Source organism: Harmonia axyridis, chromosome 3 (assembly GCF_914767665.1).
Source record: "Harmonia axyridis chromosome 3, icHarAxyr1.1, whole genome shotgun sequence".
NCBI lineage: Eukaryota > Metazoa > Arthropoda > Insecta > Coleoptera > Coccinellidae > Harmonia > Harmonia axyridis.
This window is the reverse complement of record NC_059503.1, coordinates 36,255,551-36,281,567: the sequence shown is the minus strand read 5'-3', so window position 1 is coordinate 36,281,567 and position 26,017 is coordinate 36,255,551. Positions and strand designations below refer to the sequence as shown.

Sequence of the window (26,017 nt, the reverse complement as noted above, 5' to 3'; positions counted from 1 at the left end):
TTTTAGTGAATTTTCACCTTTTTTAACATTGTCAGGGTCAGAATTCTGCTGGAAAGCTCTCGAAGCTTATTTTTTTTGTTGTAATGGAATCTTAAATAGTTATTTAAGATGACATGAGTATGATTCTGTCAAAAAGTTATGTGGATTTCCGTAAATTAATGGATGAGTCTTGATTTCAATTGCTAGCAAAACGAGAACTTCGACTTTGGACACCTGCTGTGAAAAAAAAATCCTTGAAACAAAACGAGCAAGTAACATCAAAAAATTGGGCATTTTAGACAGATTTAGAAATGGTACAATACACGAATCTTATGCCCATAAAACTAGGTATTTTCATCATTTTACCGATGCCCTACTTAACTAAGTTGAAACTAGGAACCCCGCGATCAGGTAATTTTGCCGCTTGCTATGACATTACATTTGACACCGAGCTTTGTTATTATTTGTTAAAGTCACAATAGGGAAAAAGATGGATTAGGGGAAGCGAAAAAGGAATATTATTGAAAAAAAAGGTAAATTAATTAAAAACAGACTTTACTTTCGATTATTTATTTAATTCTTAAATCTAACTTACAGTAAATGTTCAAACTGTTTCCCTCGGACTCTAATGCATAAATGACACCGTTTTATAAAATTACGATTCAATTTTCTTAAACTAATTTCCGATATGGTCCGGGCTGCGTCGAATACGCGTTCACGCAATTCTCCCTCGCTTCTTATTGGTTTTGCATACACTTTAGTTTAAGAAAATTGAATCGTAATTTTATAAAACGGTGTCATTTATGCAAAAAAATAAGCTTCGAGAGCTTTCCAGCAGAATTCTGACCCTGACAATGTTAAAAAAGGTGAAAATTCACTAAAAAACGTAATTTGGTAATAACTCGAAAACCATGCAACTTTTACTGGGGTCATGTTAGGCTGGTTAGGTCCCTCTTTAGCTGACCTACCTCCGGTGTCACTGTGACGTGCCACTTATGGGACACCCTGTATATCGATATATCGATACAGATTGATTCACCGGGATGGCCTATTAGACGTTAATGGAAAACTAATCATAATTTTGAGCTGAAAATTTGCAAATTTGGGTTTGAGGCAATGATATTTATGCCTAAAATATTTTCAACTTCCGGTTATACCGGAAACAGACTACTACTTCCTTATTTCAAATGGCTCACCCAGTACCCAGTATATTATTGCAGCATTAGATAGCTTTTTTGATGACAATTTCGGCAATATGCCATACCTTGGGTAAAAACTCAACGGTTCGTGAGTTGATGGGATTTTTATGAAGAAAAGTGGCGAAGATTTTTTTATTTTTCGGCAGAAAAAGCTTTTTTGAAAAAATGTTCTTTCTGTTCTGCAAATACGTAGTATTATAAGACTGTTTACGGTTTAAAAATTATGATAAGTTTTTCATAAACGTCTAATAGATCCGGTGAATCACCCTGTATAAAGGCACAGTTCAAAATTTAAGGTACATGAAACAAAACCCGGATAAATTACCCATTGCGAAGCTTAAATTTCCAATTGTTGGATTCCTAGAAAAATAGAAAAAACATACAATCGAAAAAAAGGTCATATGTACCTAACTAAAATTTCGATATTGTTGCAAATATTATACATATGATAAAATCTCTTTGATTGTTTTGCTGAACAAAAGCGATTCGGAATAATTTCAGGTATAGTAGGTCAACTTTTCGTGTGAAGATGACTCATATTGAATTTGAGCAGAAATTTTATAATAATTCTTGACACACCTACGTTATAGAGGTATTTTTGATCCAGAATGGATTTTTTATTCTACCATTATTCCAGAATACAATTTCAAATTCAATTTATGCATAAATCAATAAAAAAAGAATATTGGGAAAGTAGAAACCAAAAATGCATCGTGAGATCATAAGAGATCGTACGATCCGGCGGTCCAGGATTTAGCGTAAAACGCGACAACGTCGCATCATGAGCGGGCATCGCGCAAGCGTCTCATCGCTACGCGACACCGATCGGCGGCTTCGTTTCGCTCGCGCTGATCGTTCTGCAGTTCGACTCTCCGCCGAAAGGGACATCTTCGAAGCCTCGGCCTCCTTCCATTGAGCGATGCGGGTGCAGCTTGCCAACGCGATCGATTCAATAAACGTGAACTTGAGAGGAGAAACTGTTCCGAGGATAATTTAGAATAGGAGCATTCTGAATGCTCAACGTTTATTTAATTACATGCGTGTAAAGTAAACATTGAATACACGCCTTTATAATTGTGGTATCACCTGGAGGAAAAGGAACGCTGATATATCGGGAGGAGATGTACATTGCAATCGTGGCGGTGGCGTATATCATTATCAGGAGTGCAACACTTATTGAAACAATAGGTTAATTACCTTAAAGGTTCCACACACCAGATACTTGATTAGCCGATATGATCGAATGAAACGAGAACGGTTTATGCGAAAAAAAAATTTTTTTCGAATTATATTCGACGAAAATATCTCACGACACCTTGTTCATTCATAAACAAAAAAAGGACCCAAAGAGGGAGCATATGTCATTTTCAGTAAGCAAATTTCGTCCCTAACAACTATCAAATTTGACATGAAGCGCGCGGAAATTAAAACATATCAACGATATGATAGTCCACTCAATTCCACGGACATATACTGCTCCACAAAAGTTGAGGAAGTTCAGAGCTTTTGAAACTGTTTCGAAAGTTCTCATTTCTTCAGCAATTTTTTAAATATGATGGATCTATCATATTAAAAAAATTGCTGAAGAAATTGTTTACTCACTACCCATTACTTGATGGGTTTCACACTTTCAGTTGAAAATTCATTTTTAGTATTTGTAGTACAAAATCAGTTCATTCAAGAAATTTGAAAAATAAGTTCAGTAAAAAGAGTTTGGCCTCCTCGAACATCAACAACTGCTTGACAATGGGTTTGCATATCCACTTTCGATCAGATAGTGAAGCAGCCTTGATAAATTTCTCTCCAGAGTTGTGGTAAAAGCCGTCTGAGTTCTTGATGCGTATGAGGAGGTGATTGGTGAGAATCTAAGGCTCTTTGTAGCTGATCTCAAGCGTGTTCAATGGAATTGAGGTCTGGTGACCGGGAGGGCAAGACCAAATACGGAATATCGTGGATTTCCAGAGCTTCATCGACAATTTTCGCACGATGAGGTGACGCATTATCGTCCAAAAGCAAGAAATTTGGCCTATAATAGCAACATGAAACAATGATGTCATTTTCAGATTTTGAATCAGAGTTGATTGTGAGAACGTAAGAGAACAAATGATCCAAAATTTTTAGAAACGCAAACGACAAGAACATGCCTGGAACTGAGAAAGTTATCAAATGAGGAGCAAAAAATTCATTCAGATATAATAAAGTAGTCATTGTAACGGGTGTTTTTTTTCGAGGTATATAACTTTAAGTTGGCATTACTGTTCAAGATGGCGACCGATTTGACAGCTGTCAAGTGATTTATTCTCAGTTTGGTTTGGCAATTCATCATGAATAGACTCACGCCTGAACAACGCTTGCAAATAGTGCAATTTTATTTCGAAAATAATGGTTCTGTGCGGAAAACGTATCGCGCACTACGTCCATTTTATTTTGTTTAGCGATGAAGCGCATTTCTGGTTGAATGGCTACGTCAACAAACAAAACTGCCGCATTTGCAGTGAAGCTAATCCTCAAGTGTATGTCGAGACACCGTTACATCCAGAAAAACTGACTCCAGGAGCTGTGGTTCCAACAAGACGGCGCAACATGTCACACAGCTCATGCAACAATCGATTTATTGAAAGAAACGTTTGCTGACCGCCTAATTTCACGTTTTGGACCTGAGAATTGGCCTCCAAGATCTTGTGATTTAACACCGCTAGACTACTTTCTGTGGGGCTATGTAAAGTAATCGGTCTATGCGGATAAGCCACAAACCCTTGACCATTTGGAAGACAAAATTCGCCGTATTATTGCCGATATACGGCCACAAATGTTGGAAAAAGTCATCGAAAATTGGACGTCCAGATTGGACCACATCCGAGCCAGCCGTGGCGGTAATATGCCAGAAATCATATTTATTATCTTGCGGATAAATAAAATTCATGTCAATCGAATAATCCATCGTTGTTTTATTGCAATTTGAAGTTCTTTAGCTCTAAAAAAAACACGCTTTATTTCTCATAAATGAACATTTGATGGACAAGAATCGGCAACTTTTGAAACGGTCACAAAATTTTCGAACTCTATTAACTATTGTGGAGTAATATATTCCACTCAATTCCATATTTCATTTTATGTCTATGATCAATTCAGAAAATAAACCTCGCCAAACAACGTGAAACAACCGTAAGACAGTAAGTTGCCAAACCTTGGATTTCGGCAGTCATACACAGAAAATAATACATATTCTGCTTATTAAAAATTTTGCAATTAGCAAAAATATCGGATTCCAAATATTCAAATTTGTAATTTAATCAGGAATCACTCAAATGAATACATTTCATTGAATATAATATACATTCATAACGATATAGTAAAATTGTGGATTTGAAAATATATCACAATCCCACAATGTAATCTAACCATGTTCGGGACATGTAAAAATTGCATATACTCCCTCTATCTATAATAATAATTTTTATTTCCAAATACAATATTCATGAAAATACTAATTACTTATTCCAATAAAAAACAAACGATTATAACATTAATTCTACTGTAGTAATGTTGTGCCTATAGAATACTTTGCTTTATGTTTATAGGACCAGTAATAAAGAAATTATGAAAACTTTTCATTTCTCGCCATTTTACAATTTTTCCTTATAGCTTGAAAAAATATATACCAAGAAGTACATATTCAGGCAAATAAGGCCTAAGTTCAAGAATATCTGGATGCTTGAATGATATTAAATGAAAGAATGAACATATGACAACGTATAGTATATCCGTACCTATTTAAGTCTCCAACAGACCAACGCTGAAATGCGAATATTCGTACCGTATCTGAACCTAGGTCCTACTAATTTATTATGGACTGATAGTTTGATAATCGACACTACCGAACGCTTTGTTCCTGAGATGCCGGTGTTAAAGTTCAAGTTTTTCCTCATAGCAACTTGCGTTCACAAGATATTTAACTTGAATTGGCATAGATATTCCAAATAAAAGTTTTCATCTTGTGATATGCTAATTTTGAATCCAAATCTACAGGGTTATATTTCTTCTGGGACGCTTCTTTCCTCCAGAACAATTTTTTGTGAACCACTGGTAGTTAAGAAAAACGTAATAAGAAATTCGTATCCAGTACTATATTGGTTTGTTGTAGTTTTGTCGTAACTGCTATCGCTTTCGAGAAAAAAATCGACATTATTATAAACATCTAGTAAGAAAGCTGTGATGAATAAATTAACTATACTCATTTACCCATGCTGTAGTGAAGATTAATTAAAATTCGATAAACTGATAAAAGCATCACTAAAAAGTACGACTAATACACAAAAAACACCGAGCTCATGTTTATGGGACTTTTTATTCTTAAAATTAACCCAGGAATCTCTTAGTTTTCTTCGTAACTCCATTTTAAGAAAATACAGTATTAGATAAGAACAATTGGTAAAAAAAAATATTTCGAGTAATTCGGTTCGAACTTATCAAACCTCATTTTCTCACATTACAGATATGGGTGAAAGTTGTTGCAAAAAAATTTTTTTTTCGATTACGGCTTTCAAATCGGTAAAAATACTGATTGATCAGGAAGACTACCTCAGAGGAAAGAAAAGATAGAGGTGCCCTTAGAAGTAAATAGCGTTGTATTGTAATCAATTGCAACAGCATGATGATAAAGTGAGATAGGACAACAACAAACCTGCAAAATTGACAACTAGAGGGGCGGTAAATATTTCAGTGGCGTAGTCAATGGTTCTCTTACTGCCTCTTATTAAGTTTTCGGTGCTGAAATGTTTGGAACAAACATATGCATATTTCGGCAAATTGTTCATTTGCAATATTAATACGTGGCACAATATTTTGCTAAATTCTCTATTTGAAGGAAACCTACAAATGTTAGCATTGAAATAAGTTTTCGATATCTCACAAATACTACGCCATAGACGAGATATATTCTACGCCTATGGACTCAAAACGTGAACTAACCTATGATAGGTTAGGTTTTCATTTCCGATGTTTCACACACTATACATGTTTTTCGAGTATTTACCATGATTAAAATTAACAATATGTAACTTAAAATTCACAAACTTGTATGAAATAACGCCGATTACAAACGTGAAATTAAAATGAACAGTTAACCCTTAACGCACCTCTAGTTGACACGTGCAATAACAGCTACAGAACCGTGTTGCCAAATTCTCAGAATATTCGCAAAACATCTATGGCGCAGAACGGAGAAAAGATTACTTCTTTCTCAGAATGGCAACGCAGTACATTATAAGTGTTTGTAAACAAAAATGTTATAGCGATGTCCACAAATGCTATAAGGCACCTCTATCTTTTCTTTCCTCTGAGAAGACTACCTTCAAATGGGACATTTCAGGGAAGAAAGATCTCAAATTAATGAATGTTTATTTCAATGTAAATAGGAAGATATTCCAATAACGATGGAAAACGATATCAGCCAAATAGAAATTTACATCTATTCTTTCATTCTGTAATTTTCCTTTGGAATATTCTACTAGTTCTCCATAGGCTTTATTTTTGATATTCCTGTTTGCGTATGGTGAACTTTTTATTTTCCATCGACAGGTTTTCTGCCTGAATATTTCGATGAAACCTATCAAAAATTTATTTTGCACAAAAATACCTGATAAATGGCCAGCTGTCTGTGACCATCTGAAATCCGAGCCGGATACTCAATAAAACAACCTCTTGAGTGGCAGGTTTCGATGACAGTCTGGGATGGCAGTCAGTGTAGACTAGCTACCATTTGGACGCAAGCCATTTGAAAGCCTGGATTCCAAATGCTCGAAAAAACGCTTCGTGAGTGGCGGGCATCAGGTTAAGTTCGTTAGTGGACAGAATGGTTACGAAACTATGGTTCGAAATTTTGTTCTTCTAATAATTATGAAATAATTTTGTGTTGAACGCGTCATGAGAATCATAAAACATAGATATAAAAAAATATCGAAAAATGAAGTGGTTTAAAAGGGTGAGATCAGTGCATGAATGAATGAGCGCTCAAAAGCTCCCGACTTAAAGTTAGTATTCTCTTAATTTTTATTGAACATATAATCCCAGCTCATTCTTGCATACTAACGCCTTGCAAGATTTATATTAAATAATAGTACCATTGTTGTTATTCTGATGTTAATTTCAAACAATGCATTTAGTTATTGTAAATCCGAATACTTTCCTTATACATGGGCCTGGTAACCCATATAGAGACATTGGTTGTAGTTAGAGACCTCAATTCCGTATTACAGCAGGCCATAGAACGTTGAAAATCATGAAATTTCAAAACTCTAACTGCTGAAGCTTATGGTAATACTAATAATGCTCTTTGATACGAAAGAAACATACTGTATTTAAAAAACATTTTTAGTTTTTTATATGAAACCTTTTTTGGAATTCCGCCGACAACTCATTATGAAAACTTCTTCCGTGTGCAAAAAAGTCGCTTTATATTCATGTTGTATAAATAACTATTATAACAATAATGTATTCTTTTGGATATGGTAATGAAGGGTCATTTTTAAGGATTGTCCAGTTGTATAGCCTATGAGGACCTTAATTCCCAATCCATTTGGTTTCATTGTTTGGGAATAACCCATTACTAAAATATACTTCTATACTTTATTCTAGAGAGAAAATTATATAAAGATCTCTGGGCTGTCAGATGTAACTTATGATCTGATTAAAAAATGTCTTAGTGACGCTAACTAGTATTGGTATAATGACAGTATACATCAGGTTGTTTAAAAAAAAGGTGACCCCGTCTCTAGGATACATAGAAAACTGAAAAATAACAAGAGTTTGCTCAATGAAAAAATTTCGTAACGCCATCCGTATTCAATATAAAGGGTTGAAGAAAAAAAATTACACATTTATTACGATTTTGTCAAAACTACGGGAAACATTGTACTGAAATTTTATACGGATATGTTTTGGAACCTGATTCATCTCATGGATTCGATTTTATATCTGACTCTTATAGAAGGCGTCAGTTACACGGTTCATACCAAGAAGTATTGAACATAAATTTTTTTAAGGTTAGATTTATTAATCAAAATTTCAAGTGAATTTAAACGTCATTCAATTTTACAGCAAAAAGGTACTCTTGGTAAAACTCGAAAATTTTTTTGACGACGACGTTTACTCATATTTGTAATGTGAGAAAGAGAAGTTTGAACCAAATTATTCCAAATAATTTTTTTTATTACCAATTCGGTTGTTCTCATCTTTCATCTTTTTTCATCTTTTGAAAAAAGATTAAAACAACCGAATTGGTAATAAAAAAAATTATTAAGAATAATTTAATTCGAACTTCTTTTTCTTTTTTTTTTAAATTGGATGTTCCTAAATTAGAATTACGGAGGAAAATGAAGGAAAAAATCAGGCACATTAAAAATTAGCATATTATATGATGAAAACTTTAAATTGGCATATCTATGGTCAATTCAAATTGAATATCTTGTGAAGGGAAGGTTCTATGAGGAAAAACTTCAACACCTGCATCTCAAAAACCAAGTGTTTGGGGGACTTATGTTTTAGGACTTTTTTTTTTCTCAAAAAGATTCGATAAATCTGTCATTTTCATTTGTACAGCCAGTTTAGCAACTCCAATATAGTAAATTCAAAACCGAAAACAACGGATAAGAGTATACCGATGACGAATGCAAAAATCACAGATGGCAAATAAGAGGCCGACAAAGCGGATAGATAAAGGAAAATAATAAACATCGAACGTGCTTGTAGTCCAGTAAAAGTACTCATCTTGAAAGCGATAATAAACTCATAAACCGCAAAAGGGTCCGATTTTTTACTGCCGTGTAGATTTCGAAGAAAAGTAAAATGATTATTGTTTCATTTTATGGAAAAATTTTCGTTCTTAGTCTTTGTGAGAATTCTGCAATTTTATATTTTGGAAATCTTGGGGGGGGGGGGCTAATTACCCCCAGTACCCCCTATTTCTATGCCCTTGATTGGAAATACTTATTAACGCGATTTTGCTCTAATTTAAAGGAATCTAAAGTAATCCTGATAAGTTTTCGTACGAAGTATTGATGGTTTTTGTTGTTTTCTTTGTGAGTTAACTCCGGTAGGATTGGTAGGAAGGTTAGTGCGAGGGTAAGTATTATATTTATTCAATATCCACTTTCTGTGCTAAGGTTAACATATATTGATGTGATATATACCGATTTATAGAGACCATTCGATACTATTTATCAAAATGTTCTACTGTGCTTCAGTCCAGAATATTTGAGGCTCATAAAATCTTATTCACAGTACCTACAAACTTGATTATGTGTTATATAATGGCTCAGAACATTTGAGAATATTATGTGGAGTACAACGAGAATCAATTTTGGATCACTTCTATTCATTATTTAAATCAATTGATCTCCTGATTTCTCTCGGTTCTCCAGCTCTAGCATATACTGATGATGTAAAGGTCTACCTGAAGATACGTAATGCTTCAGATTTGATGTTGCTTCAGTCTGCAATATGTCTGCGATTGGCGGACTAACGTTAAAAGTGGAAAAGTGTTTCAAGGTCACATACACTAGAACGTCAACAAAATTGTATTAGTAATCACATAGCTGAATTCGTCGATGAAAATCAAATGTGTAGTAATATTGTGTAGTGCAGTTCGACTCTGACTTCATATTCACTCCCCATATCGTTAAGTTGTGTGCATCTTTCGTTTTTATTCGCCGACACCGAGTACTAATTTGCTCGAGCGGGCCCCAGTGTAATGTATAAATATATGTGTAAAGGTGTTGATACACTGAGGGTGGCTATGTTTGGTTAGGTTTCAAATAGTACTGGTTATGCCATTTTATTTTTTCTTATTATTTGACGGATGAGGGTATGATTTTTTTCTGAAACTTGAGTAATTGATATATTGTTGTTGGGCTACAATAAAGGTCTAATAATATGGATAAGTTAGCACATTATTTTGAATGAACATTACTTTAGCCTATACGCATAGGATAGAAAAATCTGTTCGCCGTCGACTTCTCATTCCCCGCTAAGAGGAACATTCACTCAATCCCAGATATTTAAAATATCAAGGGTAGAGCTCGGTATTGTCTGTTCCTTGTGGTTCCCCTGGTTATCGTCGAACTTCTGGTTCTCTTACTCGCGATCTCGCCGATCCTTGGACCTGTCCGTCGCCTCTTAGGAATTTTTTCACCGTCCTTGCAGTACCTAAAAAAACATCTTTTTGCATTATATTACAAATATACTCACTAAGTCCTAATTGCTTAATATTTCTCTTGAGATTTTTGGATACTATGCCAGTTGTTGAGATGATAATTGGAATAGTTTTCGTTGATATAATTCCCCACTGCCGCTTTATCTGAAATTCGAGGTCCCTATATTTTGACATTTTTTCGACCTCCTTTTGACGCATGTTCTTGTTATTTGGTATTGCTACGTCGATGAGTATTGCTGTTTTTTTGTTTATCGACTAGTAGTATATCTGTTGTGAGGGACTGTTCATTTTCCAGATTGGTCTCCGGTTGGTACTTGTAGTATGGCACTTTTCCACTATGAATTAGTTGTGATATGGTTGCCAATTCTTGGTGTAGTAGTGTAGTATTCTTCCTACTGCAACGTGTCTCTCTTTATAATCATTTCCTGAAAACATTTGACATCCTCCCGTGATATGTTGGATTGTCTCATTCGTTGGACAAGTAATAGTTCGATCCTTAATGATATGCTTGCAGTAATTTCTCGTTAAGATCAATTGATCTTGGATGGCTAAAAGAAAACCTTCCGTTTCTGGATACATCGCACCTGATGTGAACCAATAGTTCGACGCTTCAATATGACATGATCCTGGTTCCCCTCGTTGAAATGTCTTCAATGCAGGGGCTTATCTCTTCCATCTTTGCAGTTTTTCTTGGTTTGTCTCGTTGTTGTATGAAAATTGCTCCTTGTGAAGTTGTAAAGGTGTTGATTCGTCTGCTTCACACACTATTTTGTAGACGTCTGATCTTCTTGCTTGATCTCTGAAGTATTCCCGTAGGCTTTCTATCTGCCCATTAGCAAGTTCTATGATGTCCGTCAGACCCCTGCCTCCTTTACTTCTTGGCAGTGTAGTTCTCTCAAAGCTACTTTTCGGATAGTGCTCATTTGCTTTTGTCATCAGCGTTCTCATTTTGCGTTGCAGGTTTTCGATGTCTGTTTTGCTCCATGAAACTATACCGAATGAGTATGTTAGAATTGAACATGAATATGTATTGATGGCTCTCGTCATGTTCTTGCTGTTGACGTTTGTTTTTAAAATCTTTTCAGTTCTCCTAACGAACTCAGTAGTTAAGTCTTGCTTCATTCTTTGGTGGTTGATTCGTCGGTTCTGTTTCATTCCAAGGTATTTGTAAAGATCATCCGATTTCATTGCTTCTATTTCCTGTCCATTTGCAACAGTAATCGGTTTATCTTGAATTCTTCCTCGCACTACGCTGAAAGTACGACACTTGTCCAATCCGAATTCCATACCTACATCTTTCGAAAAACTTTCCACTAGTTTGACCATAATTTCTAGGTGGTTCTTATTGTTTGTTATCAGTTTCAAGTCATCCATGTACAGCCAATGATTGAGGGTGGTAGTATTATTATTGCCTCTAATGTTGAAACCCTTTTCAGTAGCGATCAGCTGTTTAAAGAGTGTTCAGCGCTAAGCAGAACCATAAAGGGCTCAAGGAGTCTCCTTGGAAAATTCCCCTCTTAATTGGGATCTGCCTGGTTGTTATGTTTGCCGTGGAAAGCTCGATGTTCGTTTTCCAATTGCTCATTACAAACTTGTTATAATTGGATCGATCTTATATATTTCCAAAATTTCTGTCAGCCATCCATGTGGAAGTGAGTCGAAAGCCTTCTTATAATCAAAATATGTTATAGAAAGGTTTCTACGTTTCCTGAAGGCTTGGTTGCATATGATGGAATTTATTACCAGCTATTCTTTCGATCCTAGTGCGTTCTTAGAACATTCTTTCTGCTGTGTAGTCATGATATTATTTATCTCGCAATGTTTGTAGATACGAGATGCTAAACATGATGTGATGATTTTGTATATTGTTGGTAGACATGTTATAGGTCTGTATTTTGATGGATCCATATTGTTTTGAAAATCTTTCGGTATGAGGTAAGTGATAGATACCTGTTGTCAAAAACGTTGGCATATCCCTTGGATTGTGTATTATGTTATTTATAGCTTTTACTAGTCTGCCGTGCAGACAGCAAAACTTCTTCAATCAGAAGTTGTGAATTCCATCTGGGCCTGGGGTTTTCCAGTTGTGAGTGATCTTCAGTATTTCCTGTAGTTCTGCAGACGTTACTCCACTATGCGGCATATTTTCTATGGTTTCACATGATTTCTCCTCTCTTCTTATCCAACTCACTCGGAAGTTTAAAGGGGTCGGTGTTGACAGTTGATCGGTCCAAAAACTCTCTATATCTTCGGCGCTGGAAGGACTCCCTGATTCTGTTGACGTTTGTTCACTCCGGAGTTTTCAAAAATCATATTGTCATGTTCTCGTTTATAGCTCTCGTTATAAATTCTCAGTCGTTCAGAGTATACACTCAATTTTTGTTTGAGTGTGTCTAAAGTTTCTTGAGCACTTTCATTGTTGGCATCATAGTTTGCATGTCGGCTTTGTCAATCCATAATTTCATCCACTATCTTTTGTAGTTTTCTCTACGAAGAACCTTTTGCAAATTGTGTTAACCTTCCTATATCTTGTCAGAGGCTATGTACTTTTGCTTCTGACCACAAAGATTAAGATGAAGGAGTTATGGAAGATCTTGATTCGAGAGAGTAAGGAATGCAGAAATCAGGAGGCCCATGAACATCAAGGGAGGAAATGAATAATTGATAGTTCGGACGAATGGATGAAACAAAATATTGGGGTGGATACCTCGAAGAAGACTGAAGAGATGAAGACCAATCGGAGGTGGAGATATGACGCCGAAGGAGCCATGGAGGTAAGAAACTTGGAGGGAGTTTTGATACAAGAAGTTGGAAACTGGGAACGGAGAGGCGACGAGAGCTGGAAAAGAAAGTCATCTTTTGTGGAGTTGCATTCGGATATTGTATTCATTTCACGCCAATTTAATTTCCAATTTTTTCATATAACTTGAAAACAGTTATGATGTTGCGACTCTCACCAAATTAATTCTCTCAAAAATCGAGCCCGAAAATGTACCATTCATTTTTTTTTCTAGCTCAAAATGGTTCACGAGACAACGAATATGGGACACTAGATACCTAGCTCTCAGGAGGAATTTGGGGCGATAGTTTTTCTTGAACATTCATTTATTCATGTATAATTAGGTGAAGTCATTGTCGAAGAAAGAAAAACCCTGGTTTTATTATTTTACAAATTTCATTTTTCGTTGACAATGAGCTCACACAATTATAAAGGATCAAATAGACATTCAGAGCAAATAATTGACCCCCTGACTGTATTCTATCCAGTTCATACAAGATTAATGTTATAAGTATTATATCCAAAGTCACTTGAACTAGTCCATAAATGTCCCTTTGAAGTGAATACCGCGCATTAGGCAATAAATTTACTGGTTCCCAGATATTAGGAAAGTTGTACAACCCTTGTATAATCGAAATATTCTGGCTTCCTTTTCAAGTGACTTTGGATATACTATAGCTATCGTCCAAAAATCCTTTTACGAGATTAGTATACGTACTATATTATGTGTATCAAAAATAACCAAACCAGCACATACAATACATCTGTAGAAGATGAATCAAAATCGCAAAATATTTCAAGAATTTGCAGGATGCTAACACCCAAGTAATATGCCAACCTTATCACAGATTAATCAAATACATTCAAGTGGCTCGAATCATCAAGTTAGGTGTGAATTAATGGGAATCACTAATCCTGAATAACAGCGGAAATTGGACGGATATCACAACAAAGCTAATGGCTCGTCACTTGAGCTCAGGCGAAGGCATCTTACTAATGAGATGATATCGACATATGATATCAAAGTAATTGTCGATGAATATCTTGACTGAAGTAATCATCACACATCAACAAAGAAAATTATTTAAAAAATGGTGAATGCGCAATGTTATACGGCGATTTAACACCTTCAATTTTAGTTCAGATATGCTAATCAATAACGAATTCATAAGGATGTTAAGGATTCAATGTAATTTGTGAGTGGTAAGTTCTAAATATTCACCACTTTCGACTTCATAAGCTGTATCTCTCTTCCACACCGCAATGTACAGTGACTCTCATGTCACATGTGCGCCATATCCTACTTCTTATAGTGCTGTTATGTTTGTGCTGCCTCACAAAGTTCAGTCTTCCATGTCATTCACCAGTTCTTCTACTGTCGACTTCTTTCCCCAATCCAACAGTAAAGAACCTGTTGACATACAACCTCAAGGATCTCCAATACGAAATCAGCACTCTAAAGATTTCATGGCTGTCACGTTGAAGCGGTAAAATTTACTAAATAAAAAAGGAGAATTGAAAAAAAAACTATTATTCAGGGTTCTATTTTTCGTATTCAATGGCCTCACACAATTATACAAGAACAAATCGAAGTCCATGGATAATAATTGATATCCTGAAATCTTCAACCTAGGCACAAAGTTAGAGCTTTTTGTTCGAAAACCCTTCAACCAAATAAGTAGGTACCTACTCTCTGTGTATCAGAAATAACCAAACCACACAAAGTCTATAGTAATACTACACTCTGTCAATCATCTTAATATTATTGAAAAACAAAATAATGGGTAGGAACTCGGGCAGGAAATATTGCCAGTTGTTAGTTAGCTATAGAACTTCACTCACACCATTTCACTATATTACTACAGATTTATTCGTCCTTGATAACTCAAATTAAAATCTTCTCAATCAAACCAGATTAATCTAAAAAAAATGTTAATGAATGGTGTATCATTTTAGGAATCTAAGATTCAAATTGGACGCCATGACATTGTTTTCGTCATGAAATATCGATATAAATATGAAAATTATTGAACATCTAGTGTTACACGACCTGAGACCGCAAATTGGAACTTTGAACAATAAGAATTGCTTGCCGATTTGTCATTCAAAATCATTTTGTACGTCAAGTCCAATTTTTACCTCGGTGACTTTTTCAATAAGCCAAAATATTACATTCGAGACTGAAAATTCATGAGGAAGCAATGCATACAAAACGTGTCACTGTTCGGTGCATGCGGTTTAGGTTATTGGTATTGTTGTTCATTGTACTCTAGAAGAAATAATTTGTCCATTTTCCTCTCGATTTTCCTTCGAAGGCGAGCCATGTACAGGCGCTGAGGTGAGACATGCAAAAAAAAATTGACATGTAGGTAGGTAATCCGAAAAAAATAATAATTTGTTTCTCAATCCCATAGATCAGTGCATTCTCATATGACAAAAGGGGAGGGTTCACATCTCCTTCTGGCATCTCGTTCAAGTAATTTGAACTTTGTAGATTGATTATATGAAAGTCTGTGAAGTATGGCGGACTAAGTTTTAAAGACTGTTTTTCTGAAAAAAACTGATTTCAGAATTCATATCAAATTTTCGAAGTAATCTGCATCAACATCCATATATTTCAAGATCCTGCAATGAATAACACATCCCAATGGAATCCATTTGGCCAATCCAACAAATGATGTAGTACTTTACTGTGCATCAGTGTTTTGAAAAGTTTTTCTCACAAATTACCCCAAAAATAAAAATCAAGTGGTACAAGATCAGGTCATCTAGCAGGCCAATCCAAATGTCAGTCAATACCGAAACCTAAGAAATTAATCGAACTTTTCACCGGCCAAATAAATTCTAGTGAGATGAAAGAGAAGACGGTGTGGTGTTAATTATAAAGTCATTTTAATATGTGAAGGTAGATGGCAATTATTTGGAAAATTTATTATGAACCTTGAAAATATATTTTTTTTTCTAAAACGATTAGGTAGACACATAAAAATCATATTAATTGAAAGACTTTTCACCTGTCTTTCAGAATAAACTACATCCGATATATGTAGCTACTTGCATTTTCATATGTCTCATATTTTAATGAACCGTGTATAAGGTCTGACGATTTTACTTGATAAAAACTCTACAGACCTTTTTTGAAGTACACTGAAAATTCAAATGACTTGTATCAGGGCGCATTTTCAAAAACAATTAATTATCGAGGACGAATTCTAAAAAAGGTAAAGAAAGAACTAACCTGGTATCAGGAACTTCTGAGCGTTCATTCTTTCATGCGTCGCTGAAGACACTTACTGAATGTAAGTATATGAGAACTGATTTATCATGATGTCATTGTTGTCGGTTAGTTTATGTAGATGAGTTTTTGCGGATAAAACCTTGCTCAAATTTGGCAGGAACAATTTCGCATCAAATTTGAAACTTTCAATATTTATCTGCCCGACTCGGTGTTATCACTGTAATATTGATTTTTTTCCTAAACTCTTCTTGATTTTTTATATTCTGGTGACGCGATCAACATAAAATTTTGCAGCAGGCTTGAAACTTATGTTACATATAAAAGCAAAAGTTTGCCTCGATCGAATTCGAACTAACGAAGTTATCAGAAAAACATTATTTCGATCGGCCATACATGCGGAACCCCTAGTCGGATTTCCTAGAGTTATCGTTTTTACGGCAGTAACCACATAATAAAAACTTTCATAGTAACGGAATGATAGAGCGCTCTGTTGGAAGAATGATCCCGTCAAAAAAAAGGCATTGGACGTAGAGGAGGCTCTTGGCTTTGGAATCTAAATGACGGGTTTGAATTCCATAGGCGTAACGAGGGGGTTATTGGAGACATAACCCCCCCCCCCTATTGATTAGAAGAAATTAAAAAAAAAACTTGAGTAATAAATAAAAACAATTATAAACAATTTAAAGATTTTGCTTTTTCTAAGTGGGGGTAACACCCCTATGAATAAACTCTAGTTACGCCAATGCTAGACACTTATTCGTTTGAATCAAAACAGAGTTGAGTTTCGAACAATGATTGCCAACATTTGCTGAGAACAAGAATAAGCAAAACGGGCTCGTAAAACTAGTTGTCTCAAGCGAATATCTAGAAGCTAGAATTTCAAACCACCATCACCATAGCCAAGAATTTTGAATCTACTAGAGAATATAATGATTCTTTTGATGTCTTCGACATTATTTTGTTACGCTAATACTTCTAATGGAGGAAAATTGAATATAGATTGGCATAAATCAAAAAAATATTGAAGCGAATGCACAAATAATGATATAGGTACTTATATTCATTTTGAAACCTTCAAACATTGCTGTGTATTATATATCTCAAAGAAGATTGATTCGGAATTAAATAATTTAAAACAAAAAAAGACAAAGTACAAATACCTATTATGCCCAAACATTTTTGATATTAAAAGCTTTCTCATAAAAATCCCTTAAACTATGGTGAACACGAGGGTAACAGAGCCTTGCGATCAAACTTTTTCATTCCATAAAGTATTACAAAAAAGATACCTACGAATTCAAAGTGATCTTTGGTACTAAGTTTTTTAATTTAACAAACCGAATTCTTTCCTACTGATATCATGAAAAAGTTATATAAGTTACGTATCTTCGAAACTTGAAGACTTATTATAATTGATTCGATGAACTATTCATGTCCATAAAGATTCACAATAAATCCCAAAGTACGAAACTTGAATAAACTCTATAAAAAAAACAAACAAAAAATTAAATTCAAAGAATAAAGGCATAGAATATTAGACTAATTTTAACGACTATTGTAATCTCACCGAAAACTTGAGAAATGGTCGTTCTTCATGTCAAAAGCTCTTATGACCACATTACGTGCAATTTTTAAAAAACGTCATGGCGACGTAAAAATCTAATAATTACAACTAGAAGTTTAACTTACCAGTCGCCTTTCAGGTGGACGTTTCAGCTGTGACGTTTTTTCGGACATTCTAGTTAATTTTTCACGAAACACTACGTAAATATATAATAAACGCTTGCTCAATCACAAACACAACCATACACTAACACGAATACAGCGCAACTAAATTTATTTTCTGACCAGATTCACCTCGCTTCCAAATCAAAACAAACAAACTTTCAATCTGTGGACGTCACGGTATAAAAATGGCCACGTTCCATAAGTTGTGGAAGTAAAGCAAATATATATATGGGCTGTTCAAATATTTATGAACTCATATTATTACCACCAAAGTATTATTGTTTATTACTAAATGGACAATTAAATTCCATAAATTATCAGAATTTTTTCATGACATAATATAATCACAACAAGTTTTGTTGAATAATTTTTATTCACAATTTTAACTGACAACTCCTTATTTGATTTTAGTAATTAGCAATAGTCATTGAAATTGTGCTATCAAAGATAATTTAATCCTACACAGGTATTTTTTTTGTGTTCATCTATCTGAGATTTGTGAAATGTGGTTATACACAGCAATAACACGCCTCATTGTCACCTATGCGTCTCTCATGGTGTACAAAAACCGAAGAGGTGACCACACGCAGCTGACTGCAGAAATTGCAGAGGCTGGCTTGTTGCTGTCAGCTGGTGACAACTCCCACAGCAGCGCTTGAGGTCAAACTCGATCTACCTCCCTTACAACTAATACATGTGAAGAAATGTAGCCTGCTGGAAGCAATAAGAATATCCCGTAATGGGAATCTCCTCCCGAGAAACTGTATTGTCTCAAAATGAACCTCAAAAGGGTGCGTATTTACATCAGTACGGTCAGCCAAGCTACGCTTATGCCCCTGGAATCATATATCAAAGGGTCTCTCTCTCTACTGACATGGGAGTGCCGTAATACCATAAAGAAACTGGCCAGAGGCAATAAAGTAACTCTATATGGGTACCGGGGCATTGTGGTATTGAAGGAAATGAAACCTGTTGGTCCTGAGCACTTCTGTTGTTAGGCTTGACAAAAAAACAATACAAGACAGCGGTCCAAAAATGGGAAATGGACATTAGGAAAACCCTCTGGAGGAACCAGAGTATTCCTCAGGCAGAAAAATGTGTGGTACATACTATCACCGACCTATATCAGAAAGCTCTTGAAGCTACCACGAGCTCAACCTCGGGTGATGGTGAAACTGCTGACAGGATACTGTCGGAGCAAATATCTTTTTTGTATCGCATGGGTAAGTTAGCAGATGAGATCTGCAGACTCTGCCCGGAGCTGACTAGCCTAAGAACCACTCATATGGGAAAGTCAGTTCGGGATAGGTACTCACGAAGTAACAGCCAAGGCTCCTAAGAATGTCGTCGGTTTCATTAACAGCATCGACGGCCTCCCTGAGTTTGTATGAATATGTAGGGTAAAGAACAAAATATCAACTTGGTCGCAGTTCCCGGCAGGCTAATAGAGCCTAACAACCCCAAATCAGTGAAATAATAATCTGAGATTCGGATGAATGTATTTATTTGTGTCAAATGTGTATATAATATTGGAGTGTTTTATTTATCGTAATTCAATTCATACCAAGGTAAAAGTTATGAAATCGTCTTGTTAATTTAAATTTAATATATTTCAATAAGCCTTCCACCATTATCTTTCCTTATCAAAAACACTCATAAAATGTTTTAAGAGGAAACAAAAATGAATCAACTGTTAGATATTCTTTATTTATGGCAGAGATCCAGCCCAGGCCCCGCACCTGCATAGGCCACAAATGCCCAAGAAGTTCAAATGTATCATTCTTCACTTTTTCAAATTCCTTCGTCGGGCAGTAATGATACCTAAAGATATTTTTTGGGTTTTCCCATTTTATTCAGTTCTATCTAGGCTTTTTGAGCCTTGTGCAAACCATTCTCTCAATCTATGTGGTGTTCATGCTTTCGGTAATGTTCCTCACGATGTACTTACATGTAAGTGTATCGTGGTGTTTGTGTCACATTTTTTGGAACGTTGGAAAGTGTATACAATATGTTTTGTTGTTCAATACATGGATGGCAGGTACTCAAAGAAACCGTTGGAGTGACCGTTAAAAGACTTAGTGATACTAGGTGGAGGGCTCATCGTGATGTAGTAAAACCAATCTTCAAAAACTCTGAAAAATCTAGATACAAGGGGAGCAGCGGAGTTGCTGATGAAAAACATTCGCAACTTCAATTTTGTTTGCTTCTTGCACCTATGGTACCATATTTTATAGGAAGTGAACCATGCTCAAAAATACCTCCAAATCCACGGTAATAGTTTAGAAAAGTGTGTACCTATTGAAGCTGAGAACCTTAAAAACATTTCAAGAAGAGAGTCGGGAAGAACTAGTGAATAAAGCCTTAGAATATGTGACCACCACTTATGTTGAAGTGGAAATTGACGTCGAAACCAGAAATCGCAAGCGATTCAAAAGGATGATGTCAGGAGAAAAGGCTCAGGATGTAGGTTTGACTCCAGAACAAGAATTGAAGCGTTCTATGTTAGAGTGTATCGACAATTTTCATATAGAACTAGAAAAAATACTAACATCGATGAACAATGTATATGAACAGTTTACTTTTGTGCACTCAGAAAACCTTGTGAAATCAAATGATGAAACAATAATAACTATACAAGGTGAATCTTCGACTTGTACATATATTTTAACCCAAGATTCCTGAGGTCAAAAGAAACACTTTTTTCCTTTATAATTTTTTCCGATTCGGCCCGGTTAAATAGATACAGGCTGTTGAAAATCGTTAAAAAAATGTGATTTTCGGCTATATCTCGTAAAAGGTTCTATCGAAGGAAATGATTTTTGAAATAAAGCTTTTTTTTGATGTGATACATCTTTTCCGAACACAAAAAAAAACATAGATTATTCGAACCGAACTGCTGTGTTTATATTTGGCATCTCTCGAAATTTGAAATTCAAACTTAAAACCACAGATTACTATAGTCTGTGTTAGAAGTTTCACAGATAAATATTATTTATTTGAGATTTTAAGGTTAAATGGCAATTCTTGTACGAAATGAAATAAACAACGATATCATATAAATGAAATATAAAGAATGAATGGATATGGATATCAGAGCTAATATGGGTGGTAGCGAGCTCAATTCGTTATAATTATCGAAAATGAAATAGAAAATCAAGAGAAGAATATTCAATCTTTAGCGTCAACGAAATTGGAATAACTCATTTATTTTATTATAAACACTACTTTGTTCAACAAATGGAATGTTAAACGTGAGTTTATGATGGTTTTTCTAATTATATATCTAATGTTTGAGAAAACTTCAGTGTTCCGGTTTTCAGGGGTGAATTAGCTCATTTTGAAAATTTAAAATGGCTATATCTTTTTACCAGGGCCGAATCGGAAAAAATGGTAAATGAAAAAAGTGTTTCTTTTGACCTCAAGAATCTTCGGTTGAAATATATGTACAAGTCAAAGACTCACCCTGTGTACGTCAGTTCACACCTACTTTCGGTGATTTAGAGGAAGAAGAAATTTTGCCTGTAATGAAGAGGCTCAGAAGGCTTCTGAAGGCTTCTGAGATAAAAATGGGTGATGCAGTTTCATGGACATCACTACGAATGCTGAAGCTTGTTGTTGAAATGGACTTCCATGAGTCATTGACAAACATAACAGAGGCACTCAAACTGTTTCTTACCACTATAGTGTGTCCGTGGCTTCTTGTGAAAGGCGTTTTTCAAATCTCAAATAGATTAAGAACTATCTCATTGAAAATGAGATTGCAAAACATGTGAGTTTTGATTAATCAATCCAGCAATTCTCAGAAGTCGAGTCTAGCAAAAAAACATTTCAATGTGTTTCTTGTATTTACTTTTCATCGAATCTGTATGTCTTGTTTTCTCTTAATAGGTTCTGTACAACATAGTATTTTAATTTTTAAATGAAATATCTCAAATATCCTTAAAAATCATAATTGTGCCTGTTTTTTGTTACCTTTATTTTACTTGATAGAATTTTATATTTGTTATTGAAACTTTGGAGTGTCTTAGAAAGAACTGATTAGTGTTACTATGTGGAGTGTTCATCATGATGCAGTAAAACCAACCTTTAAAAAGTTCTGCATCATAAAAAAATGAATAAATATTAAGGCCCCCTCATCTATAGCTGCCCCAGGCCCCCTATACTATGTCAGTACGCCTCTGACGATACGAGAAGGAAAATTTTGATAACCCATAAAAAATCATAATATGAATTTTTCGATACGAATATTGTACATACACTAATTACCTACCACCAAAGACAATGAATTATCATGCATTTAGAAATATTTAATTTAACAATTATTCAATTACCATTGAGATTGAAAAATGCGATGTTCGACATTTGATTTCATTCTATATTAAAATAACAAGCAACGTAATTATTATGCAGGGCCACTGCTAAACATTTTGACGTCCCGGCAAAATAAAATTTCGCCACCTTGCTTTGCCTTATTCATCCGAATTTTCTTTGAAGGAGCCTCTATTATTCCTCTCAGACAGTAAGACATCTTTTCAACTTCATATGAAATCGTTTTCTTCAACTCAAAACCACCTTGTCGAATTTATCAAAGGACGTTCTGTCACTCTATCAAAAAGATGACTTAGTTCTAGGGGCGAGTCCAGGCGATGTCTGAGAGGGGGGCCATAGAAAGTCATGACTCATATCGATTAGCAAAATAGCGGAATTTTTTGTTGGTGCCTACTGAGTCAAGTGTTCTATAACTTGTTGCTATTTTGAAGGTTTGCGTATGCCTTTCTCATAAAAGCCCTAGTCGTTATTGGCAAAAAATTGAGGCAGTCGATTTTCACAAGCCTCTGTTGAAACGAATTTTTCACCAGCAAAATTGTTTGCCATCGACAGCAAAAGATGGTAATCACTTGGGGCCAGGTCCGGAATATAAGGTGGATGCATAAGAACCTCTAGAGAGTCACTATAGATGTGTGTAGCCTTACGTTGTTCCTATGGAACACAATTCCTCCCCTATTGGTCGCTTCTGGCCGATTGCTCTCAGAAGGCCCAAATATTGGCAGTACAGTTCCGAGTCAACATTTGTGCCTTAGGGGAGTAGCTTATGTAGATAATTCCCTGCCAATCTCACCAAACACACAGCAAAACCTTCTTGACCGTTTCCAAGGGCTCACCGCTTTTTTACTACGACCGTTTTCACATGACGTTGTCGTAAGTCATCCACTTTTCATCACCAGCCACCAACAGTTTCAAAAATTGGGTGATTTTGTTGCGATTCAGCAGCTATTTGCAGATGGATATTTGGTCCGAGAAGTTTTTTGTGGTACCTAACTCGTGTGGTACCCATACATCTAACTTCTTCTTATAAGACCAGCCTTATGCAAATGGTGCCAAACGGTTTTTTGTGCAATCTACAACTCTTGAGCAATGGAAACGGGACTCGATAATGTCCATGATTTTGTCGATATTTTCGACAATTGGTCTCCAGTGCGTGATGCATCTTTTACATAGAAATTACCGGAACGGAATCGACGAAACCAAAATTGCGCATAATTGGCTATTACAGTATCAAGACCATAAACACTATTTAAATTTTCAGCCGCTTGGCTTGCATTTTCGCCTTCATCGAAGAAAAACTCAAATATAACGTTTTTTTCTTTTGATTTAGTTTCTATCTTTAACGCGCGCTCAAACTAAACTGAGTAAACTAATCATAAAACTGTCGCGAAAGATTATGTAGTACGAAATCTCATCTTTCTAACGCCATTTAGTGGAACCCGATCAGACTTATTGAACGCGAAATACAGATAACTAAAGCTATCTAATGGAAAAAAAAATTAAAAACTAAATGAGTGCAATGGGGGTCATGGCCCTCCCGGATCAGCCCCTGCTTAGTTCTCAAGGGTGAATTTTAGTATGTGCCTATTTGTATTTTCATAACTATATTTGAGATTGTTGAGAACGCCTATTTGATTTTTTAAAAAATTGGCTCTTGGAAATTTTATTATTTTACTACTGAGAAAATATTTTTGTGTCAAAAAGAATATCCTTGTTTTATTAACTGAGTTTGAGCCACCACAATTTGACGCCCCGGCAAAATGTCCGGTTTGCCGGTCCTGGCGGCAGCCCTGTTATTATGTATGACATGAGTGAGAATTTGAAAAAAAATAAATGGATATCTGAGAGGCAGTTACCATAGAAACGCGAGCATTTTTACTATTTATTGTATTGAAATTAATTGTCGTCACACGTTATGGTGAAATGAATCCAAAAGGATTCAGAAAAAATCATTAGTTACTAGGAAAAATCATGCGAAAATCTGAAGAAGCCACAAGACTTTTAATAATGAAAAAAATCATCAATTCGTTATGACAAAGAATAAAATATTTTTGTCAATACTTGGAGAACCACGTTAATATATAGTGGATGATGGATTTCTTATTGAGTTTCCTGATATTATGAAAGCAATATCACGCAATTTCTTCCTAGAAATAATACTTCATACTGCAATTTATTTCTTCAGACAAAAAATTCAAAAGTTCATAATTGATACATTTAAAATAAATTTTGTTGTCTTTCTGAACATGTTATAAAAACCAATCGGCTTACGTGATTTTTGCACTGAGCTAGTCAGTTAAATATTTCATTATGCGGGTATATAAATATCGTGATGAAGCATTTCTGGATTAAAATCAAATATGTCAAAATGTCAAGGGCGTAGAACTTTTTTTTTCTTGGAGGGGATAATCGAAAAACTTTTTTTAAGAAAACTTTTACTCACATCTGTAATATGAGAAAGAAATGTTTGATAATGAAGATTGAACCAAAACTTACTCAAAATAATAGTATTTTTTTCATTCAATTGTTCATACCATTCGATTGTTCCTAAATTGGAGGTACGAAGAAAAATGAGAGATTTCTTGAATAATTTTAAGAATAGATTGTCCTACACATGGGCCTGCAAATGCTTTGCTTTCGTGATACAGGGTGTTTCTTGTAGTCCTACTATTTTGTGATGCATATAACAGTTTACCGAATCTTTATTGATCTTCTCTACAGATTGGGTAAATAAGTACCAAAACTTATAATTAAGTACACACACACTCACTGAATCTTATAATAATTTGAATTTTCCTGAGGATTACTGAAGAATTATTTGACAGGAACCGACAAGAAACCATAAAGTGTAGTACTGGTCTACGGTTTCTCTTTGCATTTTTCTGAACTACCAGTGGTTAACAAAAAAAAGTTCTGGTGGAAAGAAGCGGGCACTCTTCTAGAAAATATATCACCCTGTAGATTCTCATTCATTTGCATTCAAAATTAGCATATCACAAGATGAAAACTTAAAATTGGAATATCTATGCCAAATTTAAGTTAAATATCTTTTTTCGGCAACCGTCCGGGAAGTGCTCACTTCCTGGACGCTTTTTCTCAGAGAAAGTAGCATTTCCCGGCCTAGTCCGGAAAGTACGTACTTCCCGGACTAGGCCGGAAAAGAATCATAGAATCCATAGCAACCGAGATAACGGCTGACAGTTCATATGAAATTGGTTGTCAATAATTTGAATGTTTTTTTATCGCAATCGCAATGAAATATGGAAAGCAGCAGCGATAGTGTTATTTTACATGGTTGCCGAAAAAATATTGTACGCAACACGCCCGAAATTGGTTTTTTTGGACTCACAGACTTCCAGGACTCGCTTACGCTCGTCCTGGAATTTTGTCTATTCGTCCAAAAAAACCCTATTTTCCGGACTTGTTACGTAAATTACTATTTTATGAGAAAAAAACTTGAACTTTAACATCTGTATCTCGAGAACAAATCGTTTCCGGACCCATGTTATAGGACTTTATTTCTTGTCAATTCAAAACTGATATCTTTACAAATAAAT

General features: G+C 35.2%; 1 protein-coding gene across 1 annotated transcript in view; it reads right to left on the bottom strand.

Annotated features, from left to right (window-relative positions):
- The window catches only part of LOC123674742 (jmjC domain-containing histone demethylation protein 1-like), a 50,611-nt gene extending 32,366 nt beyond the window's left edge, over positions 1 to 18,245 (bottom strand). The window contains exon 1 of the mRNA XM_045609800.1: positions 18,096 to 18,245. Within this exon, the coding sequence (XP_045465756.1) occupies positions 18,096 to 18,143 (48 nt within the window). The 5' untranslated portion in view covers positions 18,144 to 18,245. The remainder of the gene's footprint in view (positions 1 to 18,095) is intronic.
- Between the last annotated feature and the right edge of the window lie 7,772 nt (positions 18,246 to 26,017).